The sequence below is a fragment of the Mercenaria mercenaria genome, chromosome 12, assembly GCF_021730395.1.
Source record: "Mercenaria mercenaria strain notata chromosome 12, MADL_Memer_1, whole genome shotgun sequence".
Lineage (NCBI taxonomy): Eukaryota > Metazoa > Mollusca > Bivalvia > Venerida > Veneridae > Mercenaria > Mercenaria mercenaria.
In genome coordinates this window covers 46,837,612-46,858,075 of record NC_069372.1, presented here as the reverse complement: position 1 = coordinate 46,858,075, position 20,464 = coordinate 46,837,612, and the positions used below count along the sequence as shown (strand labels likewise).

General features: G+C 35.6%; 1 protein-coding gene across 2 annotated transcripts in view; it reads right to left on the bottom strand.

Annotated features, from left to right (window-relative positions):
• Positions 1–2,760: 2,760 nt before the first annotated feature.
• LOC123533696 (inactive peptidyl-prolyl cis-trans isomerase FKBP6-like) overlaps positions 2,761–20,464 on the bottom strand; it is a 54,117-nt gene continuing 36,413 nt past the window's right edge. For both annotated transcript variants that reach the window (XM_045315478.2, XM_045315477.2), the window contains 9 exons: positions 19,827–19,996; positions 18,625–18,695; positions 16,109–16,228; positions 12,841–13,038; positions 10,742–10,851; positions 8,939–9,018; positions 8,136–8,229; positions 6,559–6,685; positions 2,761–4,370 (listed from right to left, as the gene is read on the bottom strand). In XM_045315478.2, the coding sequence (XP_045171413.2) occupies positions 4,317–4,370; positions 6,559–6,685; positions 8,136–8,229; positions 8,939–9,018; positions 10,742–10,851; positions 12,841–13,038; positions 16,109–16,228; positions 18,625–18,695; positions 19,827–19,996 (1,024 nt within the window). In that variant the 3' untranslated portion in view covers positions 2,761–4,316. The remainder of the gene's footprint in view (positions 4,371–6,558; positions 6,686–8,135; positions 8,230–8,938; positions 9,019–10,741; positions 10,852–12,840; positions 13,039–16,108; positions 16,229–18,624; positions 18,696–19,826; positions 19,997–20,464) is intronic.

Genomic DNA, 20,464 nt, shown 5'->3' with positions numbered 1-20,464 from the left:
GCAAGTTACTATCTCCAAAAAATAATGAAAATATTTATTTGAAATTTTACATTGTCTTCGGGGTTATAAAACTAGTTTAGCAGCAAGTCCCATAACTCTGACCTTCATTTTGGCCAAATTATGCCCCCTTTTGGACTTAGAAAATTCTGGTTAAAGTTTTGCGTGCAAGTACATACAGCAATTACTAAAAGGCATATAGATTTGAAACTTTTTTATTCTTTTTCTAGATCAATTACCAACCTCACTGGGTCAAGTCCCATAACTCTGACATGTATTTTGGGAAAATTATGCCCCCTTTTAGACTTAGAAAATTTTGGTTAAAGTTTTACATGCAAGTTACTATCTCTAAAACTAATGCAGATATTGATTTGAAACTTCACATGTGTCTTTGTGGTTATAAAACTAGTTGATAGCAGCAAGTCCCATAACTCTGACCTTCATTTTGGCCAAATTATGCCCCCTTTTGGACTTAGCAAATTCTGGTTAAAGTTTTGCGTGCAAGTACATACAGCTATTACTAAAAGGCATATAGATTTGAAACTTATTTTTTTCTTTTTCTAGATCAATTACTAACCTCACTGGATCAAGTCCCATAACTCTTACATGTATTTTGAGCAAATTTTTCCCCTTTTTGGACTTAGAAAATCCTGGTTAAAGTTTTGCGTGCAAGTACATATAGCAATCATTTAAAGGCATATAGATTTGAAACTTTTTTATTCTTTTTCTAGATCAATTACCAACCTCACTGGGTCAAGTCCCATAACTCTGGCATGTATTTTGGGCAAATTATGCCCCCTTTTGGACTTTGAAAATTCTGGTTAAAGTTTTACATGCGAGTTTCTATCTCCAAAACTAATGCAGATATTGAATTAAAACTTCACATGTGCCTTCAGGGTTATAAAACTAGTTGATAGCAGCAAGTCCCATAACTGGTATGCATTTTGGTCAAATTATGCCCCCTTTTGAACTTAAAACTCTTTTAATATTTAACCTTTTTGGGTAATAAAACTCTTTTAATATTTAACCTTTTTGGGTAATATTTTCCTGCTTCTGGGACAATATTTCGAATAGTCGAGCTTGGCTGTCTTACGGACAGCTCTTGTTCATTTGGGTCCTCCCCCTATTATTAGAGTTATGGCCCCTGAAATAGTCAAAAATGTACATTTTCACCTTGTGATGCACCTAGCTCAAAATGTATTTAATATAAATGCAAAACTTGCATAAGTCTTAATCATGATATAAACTTGCACACCTCTAATTTTTTGGCTGGCTCCACCCCCTATTTTTAAAGTTATTGTCCCTGAAATAGTAAAAAAATGCACTTTTTCACCTAATTATGTGCCTAGCTCAAAATGTATTAGATGTAAATTCAGGAAACCTTGCTGGAGTCTTTAACGTGATGTGACCTTGCACACTGAGCATTCTTCTTGAGAATCTTAGGTCTTATTTCAGAGTTATGGCCCTTGAAATAGCCAAAATAGTGGATTTTTTGTTTGTGATGCTCATAGCTCAAAAAGTATAGGGCCTAGAATAATGAATCCTTTTTATAAAATGTTTGTTGAGGCTATACGCCATTAAGACTGCAAACATTTGAATTATTGCCCCTTATTTGTGACAAATGTACCATTGGGGGGCACACCCTGTGTCCTACAGACACATTCTAGTTTCTCCTTATCTCTGTAATTACTTGATGAATTTGCTTTAAACTTAAAACAGTTATTCCTCATCATCACCCACATCACAGTGTACGAAATTCAGATTTGAATCCAATAGCCCGTTCGGGCTACCAGAATAAAAAATCTCCAAGCCCGACACCAATTTCACTAGCCCGAACTTTTAACACCTTAAAATACATAATTTTTGCACCATATAACATTTTGTTTTACAGACATCTCTATGCATGTTTGAAGTAATAAAAAAGACATACAGAGATTACAGTACATGTTTGTCATGTTTTTGAAACATTTTAACTTGAAATACTCCAGTCCAGATCAGCATCGTCAGAGTCCAAAAGCATCGGACATGACACTCCTTGCCAAAACGAAATCTAAACTGTTATGCCCGATTTTTTAGGATCCGCACTCGCCAATTACTGCAACTCGGACTGTTGACAATTTGTAAGATGTAATACTGAGTGCTGAATACACATTTACACACACGCTGATAGCATAATTTAAGCTCCGCCTACTGCAGGTACTTGTGAGATTTTCGCGGGAAGTGTGAAAGCTAATCAAATTATCCGTTACGCTAGGGGTGTTTGTATTCAGCCAATTAGCGCTGCTGTTACGTCTTTGACACTGTGTTTGATTGTCAACACGTAAGAGTGCAAAAACCAATAATTCCATAAGCGTTTCTCACTCTGGAAAATCACGATGCAGTACTCGTTTAATTAGCATGTTTTTTTTTAAACAAATGAGGAAAATTCGGTAGCCCAGTCGGGCTTGTACCTGTGGAAAATCGGTAGCCCGAGCTGAAATTTGGTAGCCACGGGCTGTCGGACTACCGTGAATTTCGAACACTGACATCATATGGCACAAGGGCCATAACTAACACCAATATTTCATGAATTATCCCCCGATTAATTTTACTTAGAATTTTAGGTTAAAGTTTTGATGCACTTTCACTCTATCTCAGTTATTCCTAAAAGAATTTGATTTAAACTGAAAGTATTGTTCCACGTTAACTCCCACATCATATGACACAAGGCCCATAACTCTGGTAAAAAATATTTAATGAATATAGCCCCTCTTTTACGCTACATATGGTTTTCATATCACTGAAGATGCTCTAAAGAAAAATGAGGTTTTATATGAAATAAAAAAAAGAAGGAACTGAATTAATGTAAGGTAACCATGAGCAAAATTAGAATGTGGCAAGCAGATGGTGGTGATTTGAAAAAAAAGGCAAGATGACAGACAAACGAGATACATAAATATCTGCAAAGATGATTCAAACATCGTATTTTACACTGTTTTACTCTGGATTTTCAGTGAAACATATTGCTTCAGTAATTTTCTTTTACCGAGGTACATCCAATAAGTTTGGACGGTACAGTACTTTAAATGTTTGCAGTGTTCATTTGGTAAACCAGTGTTAAATGTGGTAAACCTATGACTACAAAAAGAGATTAAACTGTGAAAGTAACTACCAATTTCCCAAACTTTTCAACTTTCTGTGGTAAATACTAATAAAATATATAATTCGACTAATTTATAATATTTCATATTTTTCAATATCAAATATCAACATGACTCAGTCTGTCACTTAAATGTCTGGATCTTGTACAACTTGAGATATTTTGACTCAAACAAGTATATAAAATACATAAAACATTATGAAATGTCATTTTAATTGTCTGGATCTTGTACAAGTTGAGAAATTTTGACACAAACAAGTTTAAAACATACATAAAACATTTTCAACATAATATAGTGAATAAAGCAAAGAATGAACACAACTGGCCGGTTATACAGTCAAATATTTGCGAAAGACTCCCACACCACTCCACATCCCAAGTAGAGGCCACTACTATAAAACCTGCTTATAAAGGCCACTATTTCCTCAACCCATTTACTGGTACTGTCAATTTACCTGTGATGAGTAACCAACTGTCAACAAAGACCACTTTTACTTCATTTCCTAGTTGTGGTCTGTACAGATGGGTTTGACCGTAGTTAAGGTGTCCAGCCCTCAATGATACTGGTACTGGCAATCTCGGTACTTAGAGAAGTGCATAGAAATTTTAAGAGAATGTAAAACTCATAAACAGATGCATGAACCTAGCTAGCATCATGCAGTTCAAGACATGGTGTGTAAATAAAAACTTTTTTTAGTACTTGTTACTGCTCACTTGCATTGTTTACAAAAACTGAAAGAAAACAAAACAAAACATGCCCTTGCAAAAAATGTCTGGACCCTAATTATAGAGCTGACAAACAAAATTTAACACTAGATGCTAGACCATCAAATTATACACTAAAGTGAATGAGGTAATAGAACACTAAATATCTTATAAAACTAACCAAAAGAAACAGACATCTTCAAGCACTGAAAGAATTTTGGCACTATTCATGTTCCGTACACACAGCTTTTACACTTGTTCCAACATGTCTGCTTTTCTTAACTGATAAATGCTTCCTTCTTTCCTGATACTTTCTTTTTTTCAGAGGATTCTTATTTCTTTCATTCTTTCCCAATAAAACCTTCTTTGTATCCATGAACATAATGAAACAAATTCATGCCTGTTCTTAAAAATATTTTGACATCTGCTACATTTTCCAAAATACAAAGGTCATTATGTCCCTTGAATTCGCATCTCAGTGAACTGCTTCAGGATGTTTTTTCATGACCCGAATTTGAGCCCTGTTTCCCTGTAACAAAAAAGGTACTATGAAATTATCAATATTTGTACAAAACTACTATGAATAACTTTGAAATCCGGCTAACAGTTTCTGACAAGAAGATTTTCAAAGTTTTTCCAGAGTTCTACATGGAATTAAATTCTTTGAGCAAATTTGAAAGGCCACCGAAGGATCATTCCTGTGAAGTTTGGTGTAAATCTGCCCAGTGGTTCTGAAGAAGATTTTTTTTACAAATTGTTGACACATGACGCACATTGAGCAGTCACAAAAGCTCACCTCGAGCCTTTGGCTCAGGTGAGCTAAGAAGGTGGAAAAAAACAGCAAACGGAATATCATTTGCAATCAGAAATCTAACCAGAGTAATTAGCATTGTGGTCCAACCTTCTTACTACTGAACCATTGACTCCATTATGTTCCAACATGATCTACTTAGGAACAATTATATAATAAATAAGTACCAGTATGTACTGGTACTCAAAAGACAGTATTTAATCTCAGAAAAAGTTTCTTATCCTTGGCCTTGCCAGCATTTGAGTCCCAAGTCAAAGTGCCTAATTTTCTTGTCCGATGACAAAAAAGGGCAGAAGTTATAAAACTGAGTTATTGTCTCAAAATTCTATAAAATTTAAAGTATGAGAACAGAATCAACAAATCTGACATTGGAGATTTGAGACGGGTCTCCAAACTCAGTTTCAAAACCTTGAATCCAAAGGTTTCATCTTAACCATGGTTCATACAGAATATCAGAGACAAAATTCAAGTACTTTTCAAGGACTTTTTACAATTTTTCAAGCATTATTTTTTTTCAAAACCACGACCTAATCTGAACAACTTTTATTATGTAATACAAAAATAAAACAACCATCACTTGTCACACCTTTGAAAATGACGTAATTCGATTATTAGATTGATGTGATTCACTATTTTGCTGAGGTTTATCGCTTTTCTTGTGATATTTTAGCGCACTCCTACTATAATCAGGTCTAGGAAAGTGGAGTATTTACAGATTATCTGTAAATTTACAGATAATCTATAAATTTACAGATTTTTCAATCTGTAAATTTACAGATTGTGTGTATGAAAACTGATGAAATTACATTTATCCTCAAAACCGCAGCTTGGAATTAATTGGTTTATTTACAGCATGCATAAATTAAGGTCATTTGTGGGTTTCAGCCATTTTTGTTGACTTTGAGTTTTTGGCATTTTAAGAAAAATCAAAGTCAACAGAAATGACTGAAAGTTACAACTGACCTTTATTTATACATACCATAAGTAAATCAATTAATTTCAAGCTGCGATTTTGTGTCTAAATATAATTTGAGCAGTTTTCAAACACTTGATCTGTAAATTTACAGATTGAAAAATCTGTAAATTTATAGATTATCTGTAAATTTACAGATAATCTGTAAATACTCCACTTTCCTAGACCTGATAATGATACCTCAAAATTTTGTCACACGACGTGCAAATACACTTCGTTCTGTCTGCTCTGTAGAGCTTCAGCCACTGTTTATATTCGTCTTTTGTCTCCCGCTTACTTGAGTAAACATATTTATTTTTCTTACTCATTTTAAATCACTGGAAACACTCGCAAATAGCTAAAAATTGCGAGTTATTATCCCCCGTACTTTTTTAAACGGAAACGGAAACATGCAAACGGTGATATAGTAGAAATAGCACTCTGTAAATATCGATAAAGTGTGGCCGTAGACCACTATAATAGCATACGAGTGACACGATCCTGCAATTTCACGAATTTATTTTCATTTTCTCCGATTTATTTTAAGCCTTAAATTCTTTTTGCAAAGCAAAGTTACGGGAAGAATATTTTCAAGGAGTGAAAGGTCAAATTCAAGGAGTTTTTGTCAAAATTCAAGTACTTTTCCAGGTTTTTTAGGGTTTTTGTCATTTTCAAGGAGTTTTCAAGGACTACCATCGAATTCAAGGACTTTTCAAGGCCTGTGCGAACCCTGTTAACCCTTAGCCTGCTGGCGGCGATTGGTTTTGCCTTTGCGACCAGTGCAGGCCAAGATCAGCCTGCACATCCGTGCAGTCTGATCATGGTCTGCACTGTTTGCTATTCAGTCAGTAAATTTTTAGTAAACACCCCTTCAAATGATAAATGGTACTGCCCATATTGGAAGATGGACCAGTCCATTATAGAAATTTAGCATGGTAAGGGTTAATTAATTACCTCTCCTCTAACTTTAGCTTCCAGATCCAAACTTTCTGCTGTTTCCATGATACAATCTATCTCTCCTACACTGAACTGGAAACTTGGCATTGGTATCTCCATCAGATCTTCATCTTCCCTGAATGCTCTGAAAATATAGCCAATAATAAACACGTTTTCTGTGTTATACAGTAAACTGAGCTGAAAAAGTGGTCCAGTGGTTACTTTGTCTGACAAGGAAACCTGGGAAAGTGAAACTGATCCCCGCAGGCTCCTCTGACTGAAATTATTAAACTGGGATTACAGTCCTGTGGATGGGTGCTAAGCACCTGGCATGCTAAAGAACCAAGGATGCTTCTGGTACTGGAATATCTTTTGTATACTGCATTATGCACAAACTAAAAAGAACTAACAGTCTTCAGGAGGAGTCACATATACCTGCTTCAGGTGTTGACTATACAAATCTTACATACTCGATACAATTAATTTTGGAGACCAGTATAATTATTTTTAAATTGGACAAATATCCCTGTTTCTCATATTCTCAGGGTTTCTCATATTCTCACTTTTTGCCTTGAAGTTGCCAAATGATCCAATTGTATTTTGTATACAAATCTGACACACTGGAAATTTCAAGTGATTTGAACGCAAATATATGAAAATACTGGCATTTTACTGAATTTTTAAAAAATCCTTTTTTTCCCCGTCAAAAATCCTTTTTTTTCTGGCTGGGTAAGCAAAATTGCAATAAATTATTCATTATGCTATCAATTATCATATTTCTTAATGCCTTTACTACAGGATATATCTCTTTATTGCACCATGGTTATTTAAATGTTTTAAATTCTACAAGTTGTTTGTGCTGAAGAGTCAAATCTAAATCTATGGGAAAATGAGAAACTCTTGGTCAATTTCTGAAGTTGTGGGTGGTATCAAATACTGCATCAAAACAATTAATACAGATAATTTCCGTAACTTCTCATGGCTTCATCTGAAAGACAAGTGAATTTTCTACAAAATTACACCAAAATACTGTTTATGAAATGGTTATTCTGTTATTGGAAATAAAACAACCCCTTAAGCCCCTGAGAATATGAGAAAACAGCATAATTTAGGAGAAAATGTTTTCTGGAGAATTTAAGCCCTGGCAGCACTGTTTTTTTGTTTTAACAAAACAGAAAAATTTAACCACTTTAAGAAAGTTATTCACCAGTTTCTGGCAAGAAGACTTAAATTTCTATTATATACAAATAGGTAAAAGTGGCCATATTTTTGATGAATCTGAGAACTTTAAACAATCTTGGTAGAAAGTCACCAAATGATCAGTATTGTGAAGTAATTTTAAATTGAGCCAGCAGTTTCTAACAAAAAGATCTTGAAAATGTCTCCTATATTCAAACAGACATTTTGGTCAAGTATATTTTACCATGAACCATTAACTTCTAAAACCTTTGACTTTGTATACCATTCTACCTTCAATGACTGAAAAAAACTTTCTTTAACAGTCAGACAAATTACATGTCTATATCAACACAAGCTCAACATACAGTAATTTAAGCAACACATCATTTAAGCATAGGGGTGTCTTAAGAACTTACTGCAGTTTTTCCATTACAAGTTGTCTGAATTCTGGTGTAACATCTATCGACCTTGACCTGGCTTTTTCAATTTTTGTATCCTCTGCTTCCTTTTCTGAAAAACATAATTTATGCACTTACAATTAACTGACAGATGTACACAACATGATGGTACATGTATATTGGTGATACAGCCAATGTTTGGTTCACAAAATCTGTAATAAGTTTTTTTCACAAAGTACTTATTTATTTTGGGAGAGGAACCGGTAAGTTAAACATCATTTGTTAAAATCACAGGAAGCATTCATCAAATACACTTTCCATGATAAGCATACTCTAGGTAATTGCACATATCTTATGTAATGTATATAAACATTCTGTTATTCATCAACCTTGCTGTGCTATTTCACAAGTGAATGTATGGAAAGACAACTGTATCAAAGATACTGCCTTCATACAAGGGGCTCTCTATCTGAATCACATGAGCAGACCATGGCAAAACACATTCAAATACTATGTTTTTATTTTTGTTGGGTTTCATGACTCAATGACTGACGGTCATATGGGGACTTTTCAGATTTTTGTGGTGGAAGAAGACTGCAAGTGCCCTGAGCAGAGCATTATTAAGGCACAGGCTGGCATCTAGGTAGAACCATCAACCTTCTGCAAGCCAAATGGCTGGCTTTGCCACATGACAGAATTTTACACCCCAAGGTTTCTAACACATACCCTACATTCAAATACAATTGTTGCAACCAAATGATTTACAAATTCAATCATACAGTTACAGCTAAAATTAAAATCAAATGAACTAGTAGATATACCTTTTGCTGTTTGTCCACGAGGATTTGCAAACATTTTCTTACACATGTCTTTCTCCATTATTCTACATTTAGCCATGTTCCTGAAAAAAATGGAATGGGTTTTAAAGCTTTCAGGAGAGATAGTTATCTTTACAAAGTGGAGGTTGTATATAGTTATATTCAACCGAGTTTTAAAGAGGCCAATGCTATCCCGTTGCGAGCCCCTTCTATTTTCTATGTTTAGTAGAGTGAGTCATTTCCCCTTCAAGAGCCTCTTTGGGTAGCATAACGAAGCCTGCTCCTTATTTGGGCTTATCAGCATTACATTGAGCCTCGTTCCGATAAGCGGGGAATATTTCTTTGTTTCAAGGGCTGCTTTTGCCTCGTTCTAAAATACACACCCCAGCATCTTTTTTTGTGCGCTGGATCTCGAACCGAACGGACCTTATCTTTGCTACATGCTCTTTATCAAAACAAAATTTTAGACAATTGAAAATGACCAAAACCAAGGGAGCTGGTGCAAAAGTAATTTCTGGGATTTTATGGCTGCCTATATCAATGAAATTAAATCCAAACAAATAGAATTGCAAATAAAACTTAAAATCTACAAATTCATGTCTCCATGAAACGGCAATAATATTGTGACTAAAGCCAATATATTTATCACATAAAAACCCCCCAAAAACACCAAACAGTAAATACACTGTCACATCTCAGGAGAGAGCACTGTTGGGAAGTCTGAAATATTCTTGCTGAAACGGAAAGGATATTTACTAATAAGAGTTTTGTTCCAAAGGAAAAAAATATATCACCTAGATAACTGCTATTTAGAAAGGTTATTAGGCGCGCCATTACATTCAATTTCACCAAATAAGAATTTGCATAGAAATAATAGTGCTATCCATCCTTAGGCACTGGAGACTGATACATTAAGTTCCTCTCCATTCAAATTTCGTTGTGTCCAATACAGCCATTTAAATAGGCTGCTTCATGATTTGATGGAAGATTTTGGGTCAAACTGCAGCAATTGTTCTTTAATTGTATTAAATTCTGTTAAACAACTAAAAGTTAGCCAATTTACCCACAGTTGATGAAAAACATGAAACAAAAGTAGTTAATCGTGGGTATCCAATCAATGGTGGCTTCTGTGAATTCATTAATATTCATGGGTGTCTAATTTTCGTGGATTTTGCAGTTGTGTAAATGAACAAGATGCTGCGTTCAATAAACGCTTGATGCCCCCAGTGGCATCCTTGTCGATACAAAGCAACCTATGTCCAAGGTCAAACTGAGGTCAGGTGATTTCTGAAGATGAGGAATGGTCACAGGTTACATCTGCATTATTATCAAGTCATTCTAGTAAGGGGTATTGATGCTAGACGAAACGGTCCCATTTGGTTAACCAAGAGATGGCCCATATAAAGCAACCTAAGTCCAAAATGAGGTCAAGGTCAAACTGAGGTTACGTGATGTCTGAAGATGAGGAATGGTCACAGGTTACATCTGCATTAGTATCAAGTCATTCTAGTAAGGGGTACTAATGCTAGACGAAACGTTCACATTTGGTTAACCTCGTACGGACAGACGAACGAATGGATGGACAGGACAATCACTATATGCCTCCCGAATCAGTAGATGCTGGGGGGCATAAAAAGTAAAATTCTCATTATATTCACCTTCTAAAGTTGAAATCCATGAATTCATATTTACACCAAATATAAAATTCTGACCAAAACAATGGTATTTCATTCCCCAAAATTTTAAATGATTTCACAGTAAACAGTGATGATAGAAAATAGAATATATAATCATTAGTAGTCTTACTCCTCCACTTTGATTAGTTCTGCATTGACATCTCGATCCTTTGGTTTCTTTCTTTGGGCTCTTTTCAAAAAGTCTTTTGCTCTTTCAAACTCACCCTGCTGATGTAAAGCCTAAAAATGAAAGCATAATAATGCAAATTTTGTATATTTTTTGTACGCATAACAATTGTTCTTTCACGTTTGTGATACAACTTTTATTAAACATTTTCTAAAAAATTTGTTTATCTGGCAAGTTAGATCCTCTGGCATTGTGCAAGTTCTCCATTAGAATGCGACTAAAGACTGCATCTAAAGAGTTCCATCTTTTAGATCCGATGTATGCAGGGAAGTTGTCAGAACTATGGTTATGTCAACTGAACCCCTTTGCAGAATGGCAATACTGCTGAAAAAACATCATTAAAACCCAAACTGAGCTGCGCCATGAGAAAATCAACATAGTGTGGTCAGGATCCATGCTTTCGCTAATGGTTTCGTTAAATAGTCTTTGAAAGCGAACAGCATGGATCCTGACCTGACTGCGCGGGTTTTCCCATGGCACGGCTCAATTAAAGAAACAAATAAATTTTGATAATATACAGTACCTAACTCAAAAGTTCTTTAGGGATCATTTCCTAGCTCTGGTCATTACAATTGTGAATAATCCTCATACTAATTAAAGCAATACGAGACTCGAGGAATTATTATAAATGAAATAAATTACTATACTGTAAAATCATTAATATTCATGGGGGATTAATTTTCTTAGATGAAGTGTTTGGGTCAGTCTCAAAATTAAGTCCCAATACACAAACAAAATAACTTTTTACTTTATTTTCAAAATCTGAATTCCAAGTATTCAAATCCCCCTTCTGGACAAAACCGCCAAACTTCATCCCCATGAAATTAAATGACGTCACAATACATGGGTTTATCCTGTGAAGCCTCTCCAGGGTAACACTACCGAAAGGAATGGTTTATTGTACAGAGGCTTTTATTCTGTACTAGTTTATTTACAAAGAAACTAAAGCCCCTTGTTCTTAAATTTAAAATCTAACAAGAGCTGTCTCCGTAGGATGACACATGCCCCCGATGGCACTTTGAATGAATAGTTATGGCCGATGTTAGAGTTTAGGACCTTTGACCTACGGACCTGGGTCTTGCGCGCGACACATCGTCTTACTGTGTCACACATTCATGCATAGTTATTTTAAAATCCATGCATGAATGACAAAGATATGGACCGGACATGCCCATCAATGCACTATCATGAAAAATGATCTTTAACGTCTCAGTGTGACCTTGACCTTTGAGCTACGGACCTGGGTCTTGTGTGTGACACGTCGTCTTATTGTGGTACACATTCATGCCAAGTTATTTGAAAATCCATCCATCGATGACAAAGATATGGACCGGACACACCCATCAATGCACTATCCTTTAACGTCTAAGTGTGACCTTGACCTTTGAGCTACGGACCTGGGTCTTGCGCACTGCACGTCGTCTTACTGTGGTACACATTCATGCCAAGTTATTTGAAAATCCATCCATCGATGACAAAGATATGGACCGGACACGCCCATCAATGCACTATCCTTTAACGTCTAAGTGTGACCTTGACCTTTGAGCTACGGACCTGGGTCTTGCGCACTGCACGTCGTCTTACTGTGGTACACATTCATGCCAAGTTATTTGAAAATCCATCCATCGATGACAAAGATATGGACCGGACACGAAAATTGCGGACAGACCGACAGACAGACAGACGGTTCAAAAACTATATGCCTCCCTTCGGGGGCATAAAAATGCTAAAATGTTTGCTCTGTTATTGTTAAATTAGCACAGACAGTACTGCAAAATTTGAACCCTACAGATATGCTATAAAGAAAGTTGTGGTAATTTGAATATTTCTCATTCTTGCCCAAGTTACAGACATTAAACTTTATTGAACAGGAAATATATCTGCCCCTGCAAAGGAGTACTTGTTTCTCAGAGGTTCACAAGGGTTATGCTGATAAGCTAACATAAAATTCCGTGTTCATAGAAAATTCCATGTTAAGCTTATGGAAAATTCCAAATACAAAAGACCCTCAACAAGTAGTGATATGTTTTGAATACAGTTACCTTTCCCTGAAGATAAAGTGCTTTAGCATTTTCCTTGTCGATATCAAGGCATTTTCTAGTGTAACTTATAGCCCTGCCAGAGTGACTCTGTTTGACACAGCATAACGCCATATTGAGATACACACGGACAAGTAACTCTTGCTGTTCTTTCTCCTCTGCTTCGTCCTTTATATGTCGATTTTCAAGTAATGAACATGCCTGAAGAAGAAATTTACAGTTCTAACATGCCTAGATTTTTCTTCAGAAGGAGGTCAAGCATTGTACATTTTACAATAAACAATGACTGACATGTGGACCACTGAGAGAACAATATGTCAAACAGCTGCAGGGCACCCGCATCATTGATGCATTGATGCATTGATGCTCAGAATAAATTTTATCACTGTATTTCAAAAGTTTGTCAGAATGAAAATAAACAATGTCTTCTTGTGGTTTATCACCTGATTTACCACAGTTCATCATTCAGGTGCTTGCATATTTTATAAGTAAACAAAAAATGCCGATATAGGTTTGGGTATTACAAGTTGTAATTGTGGTTTCATACTGTGATGCATCATATTTCCTTGCCAGGTACTGCAATATTTTTTAGATCTAAATCTACAGAACTATATCCTACTTTAAAGTGATGCTTTATAGCAGTGCTGAAAAATGCTATATACTACAAAGTAGACAAGTCATATATTATCTACTGCAGCAAGTTGAAAAGTTTTAGAAATGTGTCTACTAATTGCAAAACAATGGGAAATGTACCTCAGTATTACAAACTGGTCATAGGTATCTAGTTCATATGCAAATTTGTTTGGTTTGTACATTGCACTGCATTTCAGTGCAAATGTGAAGATAAACAAGAGCTGTCTCCATAGGATGACACATGCCCCCGATGGCACTTTGAATGAATAGTTATGGCCAATGTTAGAGTTTAGGACCTTTGACCTACGGAGCTGGGTCTTGCGCGCGACACGTCGTCTTACTGTGTTACACATTCATGCATAGTTATTTTAAAATCCATGCATGAATGACAAAGATATGGACCGGACACGCCCATCAATGCACTATCATGAAAAATGACCTTTAACGTCTAAGTGTGACCTTGACCTTTGAGCTACGGACCTGGGTCTTGTGCATGACACGTCGTCTTACTGTGGTACACATTCATGCCAAGTTATTTGAAAATCCATCCATGGATGACAAAGATATGGACCGGACACGCCCATCAATGCACTATCCTTTAACGTCTAAGTGTGACCTTGACCTTTGAGCTACGGACCTGGGTCTTGCGCGCGACACGTCGTCTTACTGTGGTACACATTCATGCCAAGTTATTTGAAAATCCATCCATGGATGACAAAGATATGGACCGGACACGCCCATCAATGCACTATCCTTTAAAGTCTAAGTGTGACCTTGACCTTTGAGCTACGGACCTGGGTCTTGCGCGCGACACGTCGTCTTACTGTGGTACACATTCATGCCAAGTTATTTGAAAATCCATCCATCGATGACAAAGATATGGACCGGACACGCCCATCAATGCACTATCCTTTAATGTCTAAGTGTGACCTTGACCTTTGAGCTACGGACCTGGGTCTTGCGCGCGACACGTCGTCTTACTGTGGTACACATTCAAGCCAAGTTATTTGAAAATCCATCCATCGATGACAAAGATATGGACCGGACACGAAAATTGCGGACAGACTGACAGACCGACCGACGGACGGACAGACGGTTCAAAAACTATATGCCTTCCTTCGGGGGCATAAAAATTGACTAAAACTAAAGAAAAAAAAAGAGATTTTTTATCAGTCTTACCAAATATAATATTGATAATACCTGCTGCACATACTGATAGTTCAGATACACATTCATATTACACTATTTTGTAGGTTTAATGGCCCATTGTTACCCTCAACTTCACTACTGGTTTATACACCCTTTGATCCTGTGTCAATTGACATGATTGTCAAATAAAATACTTCCACATATCTTCATACTGGCCAACAAGATGTTATGCTGATAAATATTGTGACCAAAACAAAATCAGTCAATGAAGAATAAGAACTGTTTAAGTTAGAGAGTGGAAACTGTAAATTTTTGCAATTTTGAGTAATTCAAGAGCCAAAACTCCACAGCCACTGGGACAATCACTCAGCCTCTGGTTATCAATCTTGGTTGAGACATAATGACCATACACACTGTGACCAAGTTTGGTGAACACTGGATTAAAACTGCTCAAGGTAGAGAGCTGACAACCTTATTGGACCCCAATCCCTGCCTCAAGTGTTTCCATAAAACATCCCTTTCATGGGTATATAAACACAGAAGCAGTAAAATGAAGACTTTACAAAACTTTGCTGTTCTCAAATCATGTGTTTATTATCACATGTTCTAATAAAATGCATGTCTGTTTTCTAATTTTGATGTATTGCCCTCAATTATAGAATTCTGCCAATGAAATGAAGGGATCCATAATGACAGTTGGCAACTTCTGTTTGATTGCATATTTTCTGTATGTGATTTACCAGCTGAAAGCAAAGAATGCCAAAAGTCCATACAATAATGTGTAAACGCACGGGTCTACAAACTTAATTGCACAATTTTCTGGCATTAACAATTTATTATCATATTTGATATTAAGGGTAACATGGTGTAATAGCCATATTTCATATCTTGTAACTGGATGATAATATTTAAATGAAATTTGGTCACATTAAAGACATTCAAAATTAAAAACTTTTCACCGAGAGATTTTTCAAATTTCATCATTTTTTTGGGATATAATTGGTATTGAAGTTAACATTGATGTCTATGAGAAATATATAATTTCTTTGATAATGAGAATCTGAACTTGAGCTTCGAGAAAATTAAAGCTTACACTATCAAGTTGTATGTACGCTTTTGGTGACATTGAGGCCTATTACACCATGTTATCCTTAAGAAAATATTTGTGCCAGTTTTATCAAATTACGCATCGGTTGCCTTAAATTGGCAGCATGACTTGTTTTTCTGTATACCAAACTCAAGCTCTTTTCTATGCCTTCTTGATAAATCGCACCATGACCTCAAGTTTATCAAAAATGCACAACAACTTTGCACACTATTCTGGCAAGTTTTTATCTACTTCTGTCTTGTTACCTTGGCTTGAAAATGCAGCTTTCAGACTTGTCAGTAAGAATTGCTGATTTCATGGTTAAATTATGAAATGCGAATTTCTGAACCTAAACAACACTGCAAAACCTTAGGTTATGAACTCCACCATTAACAATCATACCTTTTTATATTTTGGAAATGCCTGTCTAATTCTGTCTTCCTGGAAGAGATGTTTTGCCTCCTTTGTGATAGAATGGTAAAGTTTCTTTATATCTGAGAATGCCACATTCCGCTTCTCTTCCTACAAATAAAAAAATATTGTTGAAAAACATGTCTTCAAATCTTAAATTAAAGGCTTAAATGATTCAGCAGACTGTCTTACAACAAGCAAATTCAGTGAATTTATATCGCTAAATATTAAAGTTTATTTTGTGAATAAGGGGATTATATTTTGAAAGTTATTTCTTTTCCCAATATACCGGTACACAAATTATTATTTGTATTAAATTTCATGAAAATCTCTGAATGGGTTTCATTGTTTTGTGGGAATTCATGAGTTCTGAAACAATAAAAGGGCAATAACTCTGAAGTTACTGAAGAGATCCTGATGAAAGATACGCATGCTTATAGTATTAAATCTATATTTCTTTTAAAGGTCCAATACTAAGGAAAGTGAACACTTTAATTTCTTTTAAAAAGCACAGAAACTATTTCATTTTATTGGAAAATGAAAGTTGGTATGTAGAAATTCGAAATAAATCGCAGTATATTAACAATTATTTTTCTATGAAGTATGAAGAAAGTTAAAAAACCTGGGGGGTCATTCTGTAGATTCATTGAAATTTCAAAATAATACACATACATTTCTTTGAGTTCCAAAGACCTTCGGTAAATTTTGACCTGCCAATCTTCATTAATTAGTGTCCTGCAGAAGTCTATGCACTGGCTATGAAAACAATTGCCAACTCACTTTCCCTTAGTAATGGACCTTTAAATGTCAGGAAGATCCATCGATGAATTACTTTATTCTTTTGGTGATTTATAACTGTAAAATAATTTAAAGGGCATTAACTCTAGTTAATTAAGTGATCCTGTATGTACCACCTCCCTGTAGTGATCAACATTTGTGTACAGTATCATGAAGATCCATCAATAGGTTACTCAGTTACATTCAAAACTGTCATTTTTTCTTTATCAAATCAAGGGAAAGAGCTTCTGCTTTTACCCGGTCAACGAGCTAATACTACGGTTGAACAAAGGTCATGTGCTAATCAATCATTATGTAAGGTTTGGTGATTCTAAAATACTGAGCGACAGTTTGCCGCAGTTGAATTTTCATTTTTTTCTCACAAAATCAAGGGGGAAAACTCTGCATTTACTGTCAAGGGAGATAATATAATACGTGAGCAAAGGTCATTTGCTAATTAATACTTATGTAAGGTTTGGTGATTCTAGCCGAAATAAGTTTTGAATGATAAACATTTCATTTTTTTTACTAAATCAAGGGGAACAACTCTGTTTTTACTAAATCGAGGCAGATAATACATGTACATCATGTAAGCAAAGCCTAAAAGGTTATGTGCTAATCAGTCATTATGCGAGGTTTGATTCTAATTTATAGCTTTTTGAAATACAATCATTTTCATTTTTTACCAAATAAAGGGGGAATACTCTGTTTTTACTGGGTCAAGGGGGATAACACAATATGTGAGCAAGGTTCATGTGCTTATTTTAAAATTACTGTGTGAGGTTTGGTGATTTTACCTGGAACACTTTTTAATTATAAGCATTTTCAACTTATTTTCTCAAAGAAATAAAGGGGATAAACTCTGCTTTTGCTAGTTCAAGGGAGATAATACTATATGTGAGCAGAGGCCATGCGTTAATTTATAATTATGTGAGGTTTGATGATTCTAGCTTAAATACTTCTTGAATTATAAGCATCTTTAATTTCAGACGGATGGACAGACACACGCACAGACGGACCAACAATGCCAAAACAATATTATTCCACCTTTGATTGGGAATAACAATGTTCTTGGTGTGTACTTAGGACCCAGATAGTAGTTTTCTAAGCCCAATCCTTTTTTCTAAAGCAGAATGACTATAAAGAATACAACACAGTCAACCTGTATTAAGCAGCCAGTCAAAGGGAACAAAACAACCTGGCTGTTTTAGCAGGTTACAGCTTAAGACAAGTTGAAATTAGAACAAAAAGTTTGGGAAGTAAAAGTCAGCTTACTGACTGCTGAAGGTGAGTGGCTGCTAAATGCAGGTGCTCCCTATGGTAGGTCTAACTTTATTATTAACATTTCTATGCTGCAAACAAAATTTTAACTAATGCATAAAAGAAATATAATCTACATACCTCAGCCACAGCAAAGTAGTCATATTAGCCTGCCTGTTCTACAAAGTGGAGAACCTACATACCTCAGCCACAGAAAAGTAGTCATATTAGTAAACCTTATTTACCTACCTCAGCCTGTTCTACAAAGTGGAGAACCTACATACCTCAGCCACAGAAAATTAGTCATATTAGCCTGCCTGTTCTACAAAGTGGAGAATTTACATACCTCAGTCACAGAAAAGTAGTCATCTAGGCCTGCCTGTTCTACAAAGTGGAGAACCTACATATCTAAGCCACATAAAAGTAGTCATACTAGCCTGCCTATTCTACAAACTGGATTATTTACCTACCTCAGTCATAGAAAAGTAGTCATCTAGGCCTGCCTGTTCTACAAAGTGGAGGAGCTCTATTTCAAACAGAACTGAAAAGAAAAAGAAGAAAGCTGGCTCGAACATAGGTATCTTTTTGCAGCCAAAATGAAATGTTAACTTCAGAATTTTTGCGTGTGTTATGTATTTCCTGATTACATTAACTGATTGTTATTGATATGAGGTTAGGTAAAAGTTCTTTGACCTGTTTGCATCAGGCAAAGCAGCTATGCAATTACAAATGTATTGATTACATCCATTTTGCAGGAGCAAAAAGTTAATTATGAGATCTTAATTTCAAGAGGGAAGTTTCAAGTTCGAATATGTGTTGAAAATTGGACAAAATGTTTAAAATGTGGCAGAAAATAATAAAAAAATTGGATTTGATAATTAAATAAGAGCTGTCACTATTAGTGACAAATGCCCCCAAAGCATTTATGCCTAGTAACTTTAAAATCTCTTCATCGATGGCAGAGTTATGGACTGGACAAGAAACAGACCATATTAACCTTTAACCTCTAAGTGTGACCTTGACCTTTGAGCTAAGGCTCTGGATCTTGCGCCTCTTTATGGGGAACATTTACGCCACGTAATTTTTAAATCCCTTGATGAATGGCAGAGTTACGAACCGGACACGAAACAGACCCTGTTAACCTTGGACCTCTAACTGTGACCTGGACCTTAAACCTAGAGGTCTTTGTCTTGCCCATGACACGTCATCTCATTATGGTGAACATTTATGCCAAGTTATTTCAAAATCCCTGGATGGCAGATTTACAGCCCGGACAAAAATTTACAGGGACGCACAGTGTGATTTTAATATGCTCACCTTTGGGGGCATAAAAATAAATTTATTCTTTTATTTTGTTGGGTTTAACGTCACATCGACACAATTATAGGACATATGGCGACTTTCCAGCTTTGATGTTTGAAAATATTTTAAGGCAAACATAGTCTGCGAACAAAACAATGTTGTCTCTGTCATCAACATTTCGCATGCACAAAAACTGAGTAAGTAATTATAATGATATTAATGACTATACACTGGAGGAATATTTTCTTCCTAAATCACAGTTTACATAAAAATACTAGTACACATATTACATGTAATACTAATTTTCTGCCAATTGTGTAATTCGAGAAAAAGCTTATCTTAACGAGTAAAGGAAATTCATTTTGAGTACCTGTCGCATTTGGTGGAATTCTAGGTGGAACACCCATGGAGAGATAAGCATACTCTGGTTTGACTAGAAATCTTGACACTTCTCCTTTCCTCATGGTTGACACGGCAACATCCTGACCATCGATCACCTCTCCATTTCCAAGGCGAAATCGGAGTTCTCTCCCCTGTAACCTGCAATTAAATATACAGAAATGAACAGACACTGCAAAAATCATTAATACTTACACGGGACTAATGCCTGTGGATTTCGTAGTTAACTCATCCGAAAAATGAAATCCTAATGAACAAGTAAAATGTCTATTCATTTTATTTTCTAATGTCAAATTCCATGATTTTAGTATCCCCATATAATTAAATGACATACAGCAGGACCCAGCTGTTCAAAACTTTAAACTAATCGCTGGTTAAATTTGTTTCAAAATACATGTATTAGTCTTGATGATTAGCACTGGTCTAATGTTTTGGTTTCTCTGTAAAGACATTATTTTTAGTGTTAAAAACTCATATATTTGTTTTTTCTTCTAAAATATCGAAAGACATCTTAAAAGTTAACTGATCGTGCTTAATCAACTGTTAAAATTTCGAACAACTGGGTCCATATCTGAAAGTAAGCACTGACAAATCAGCATGTACACTGTA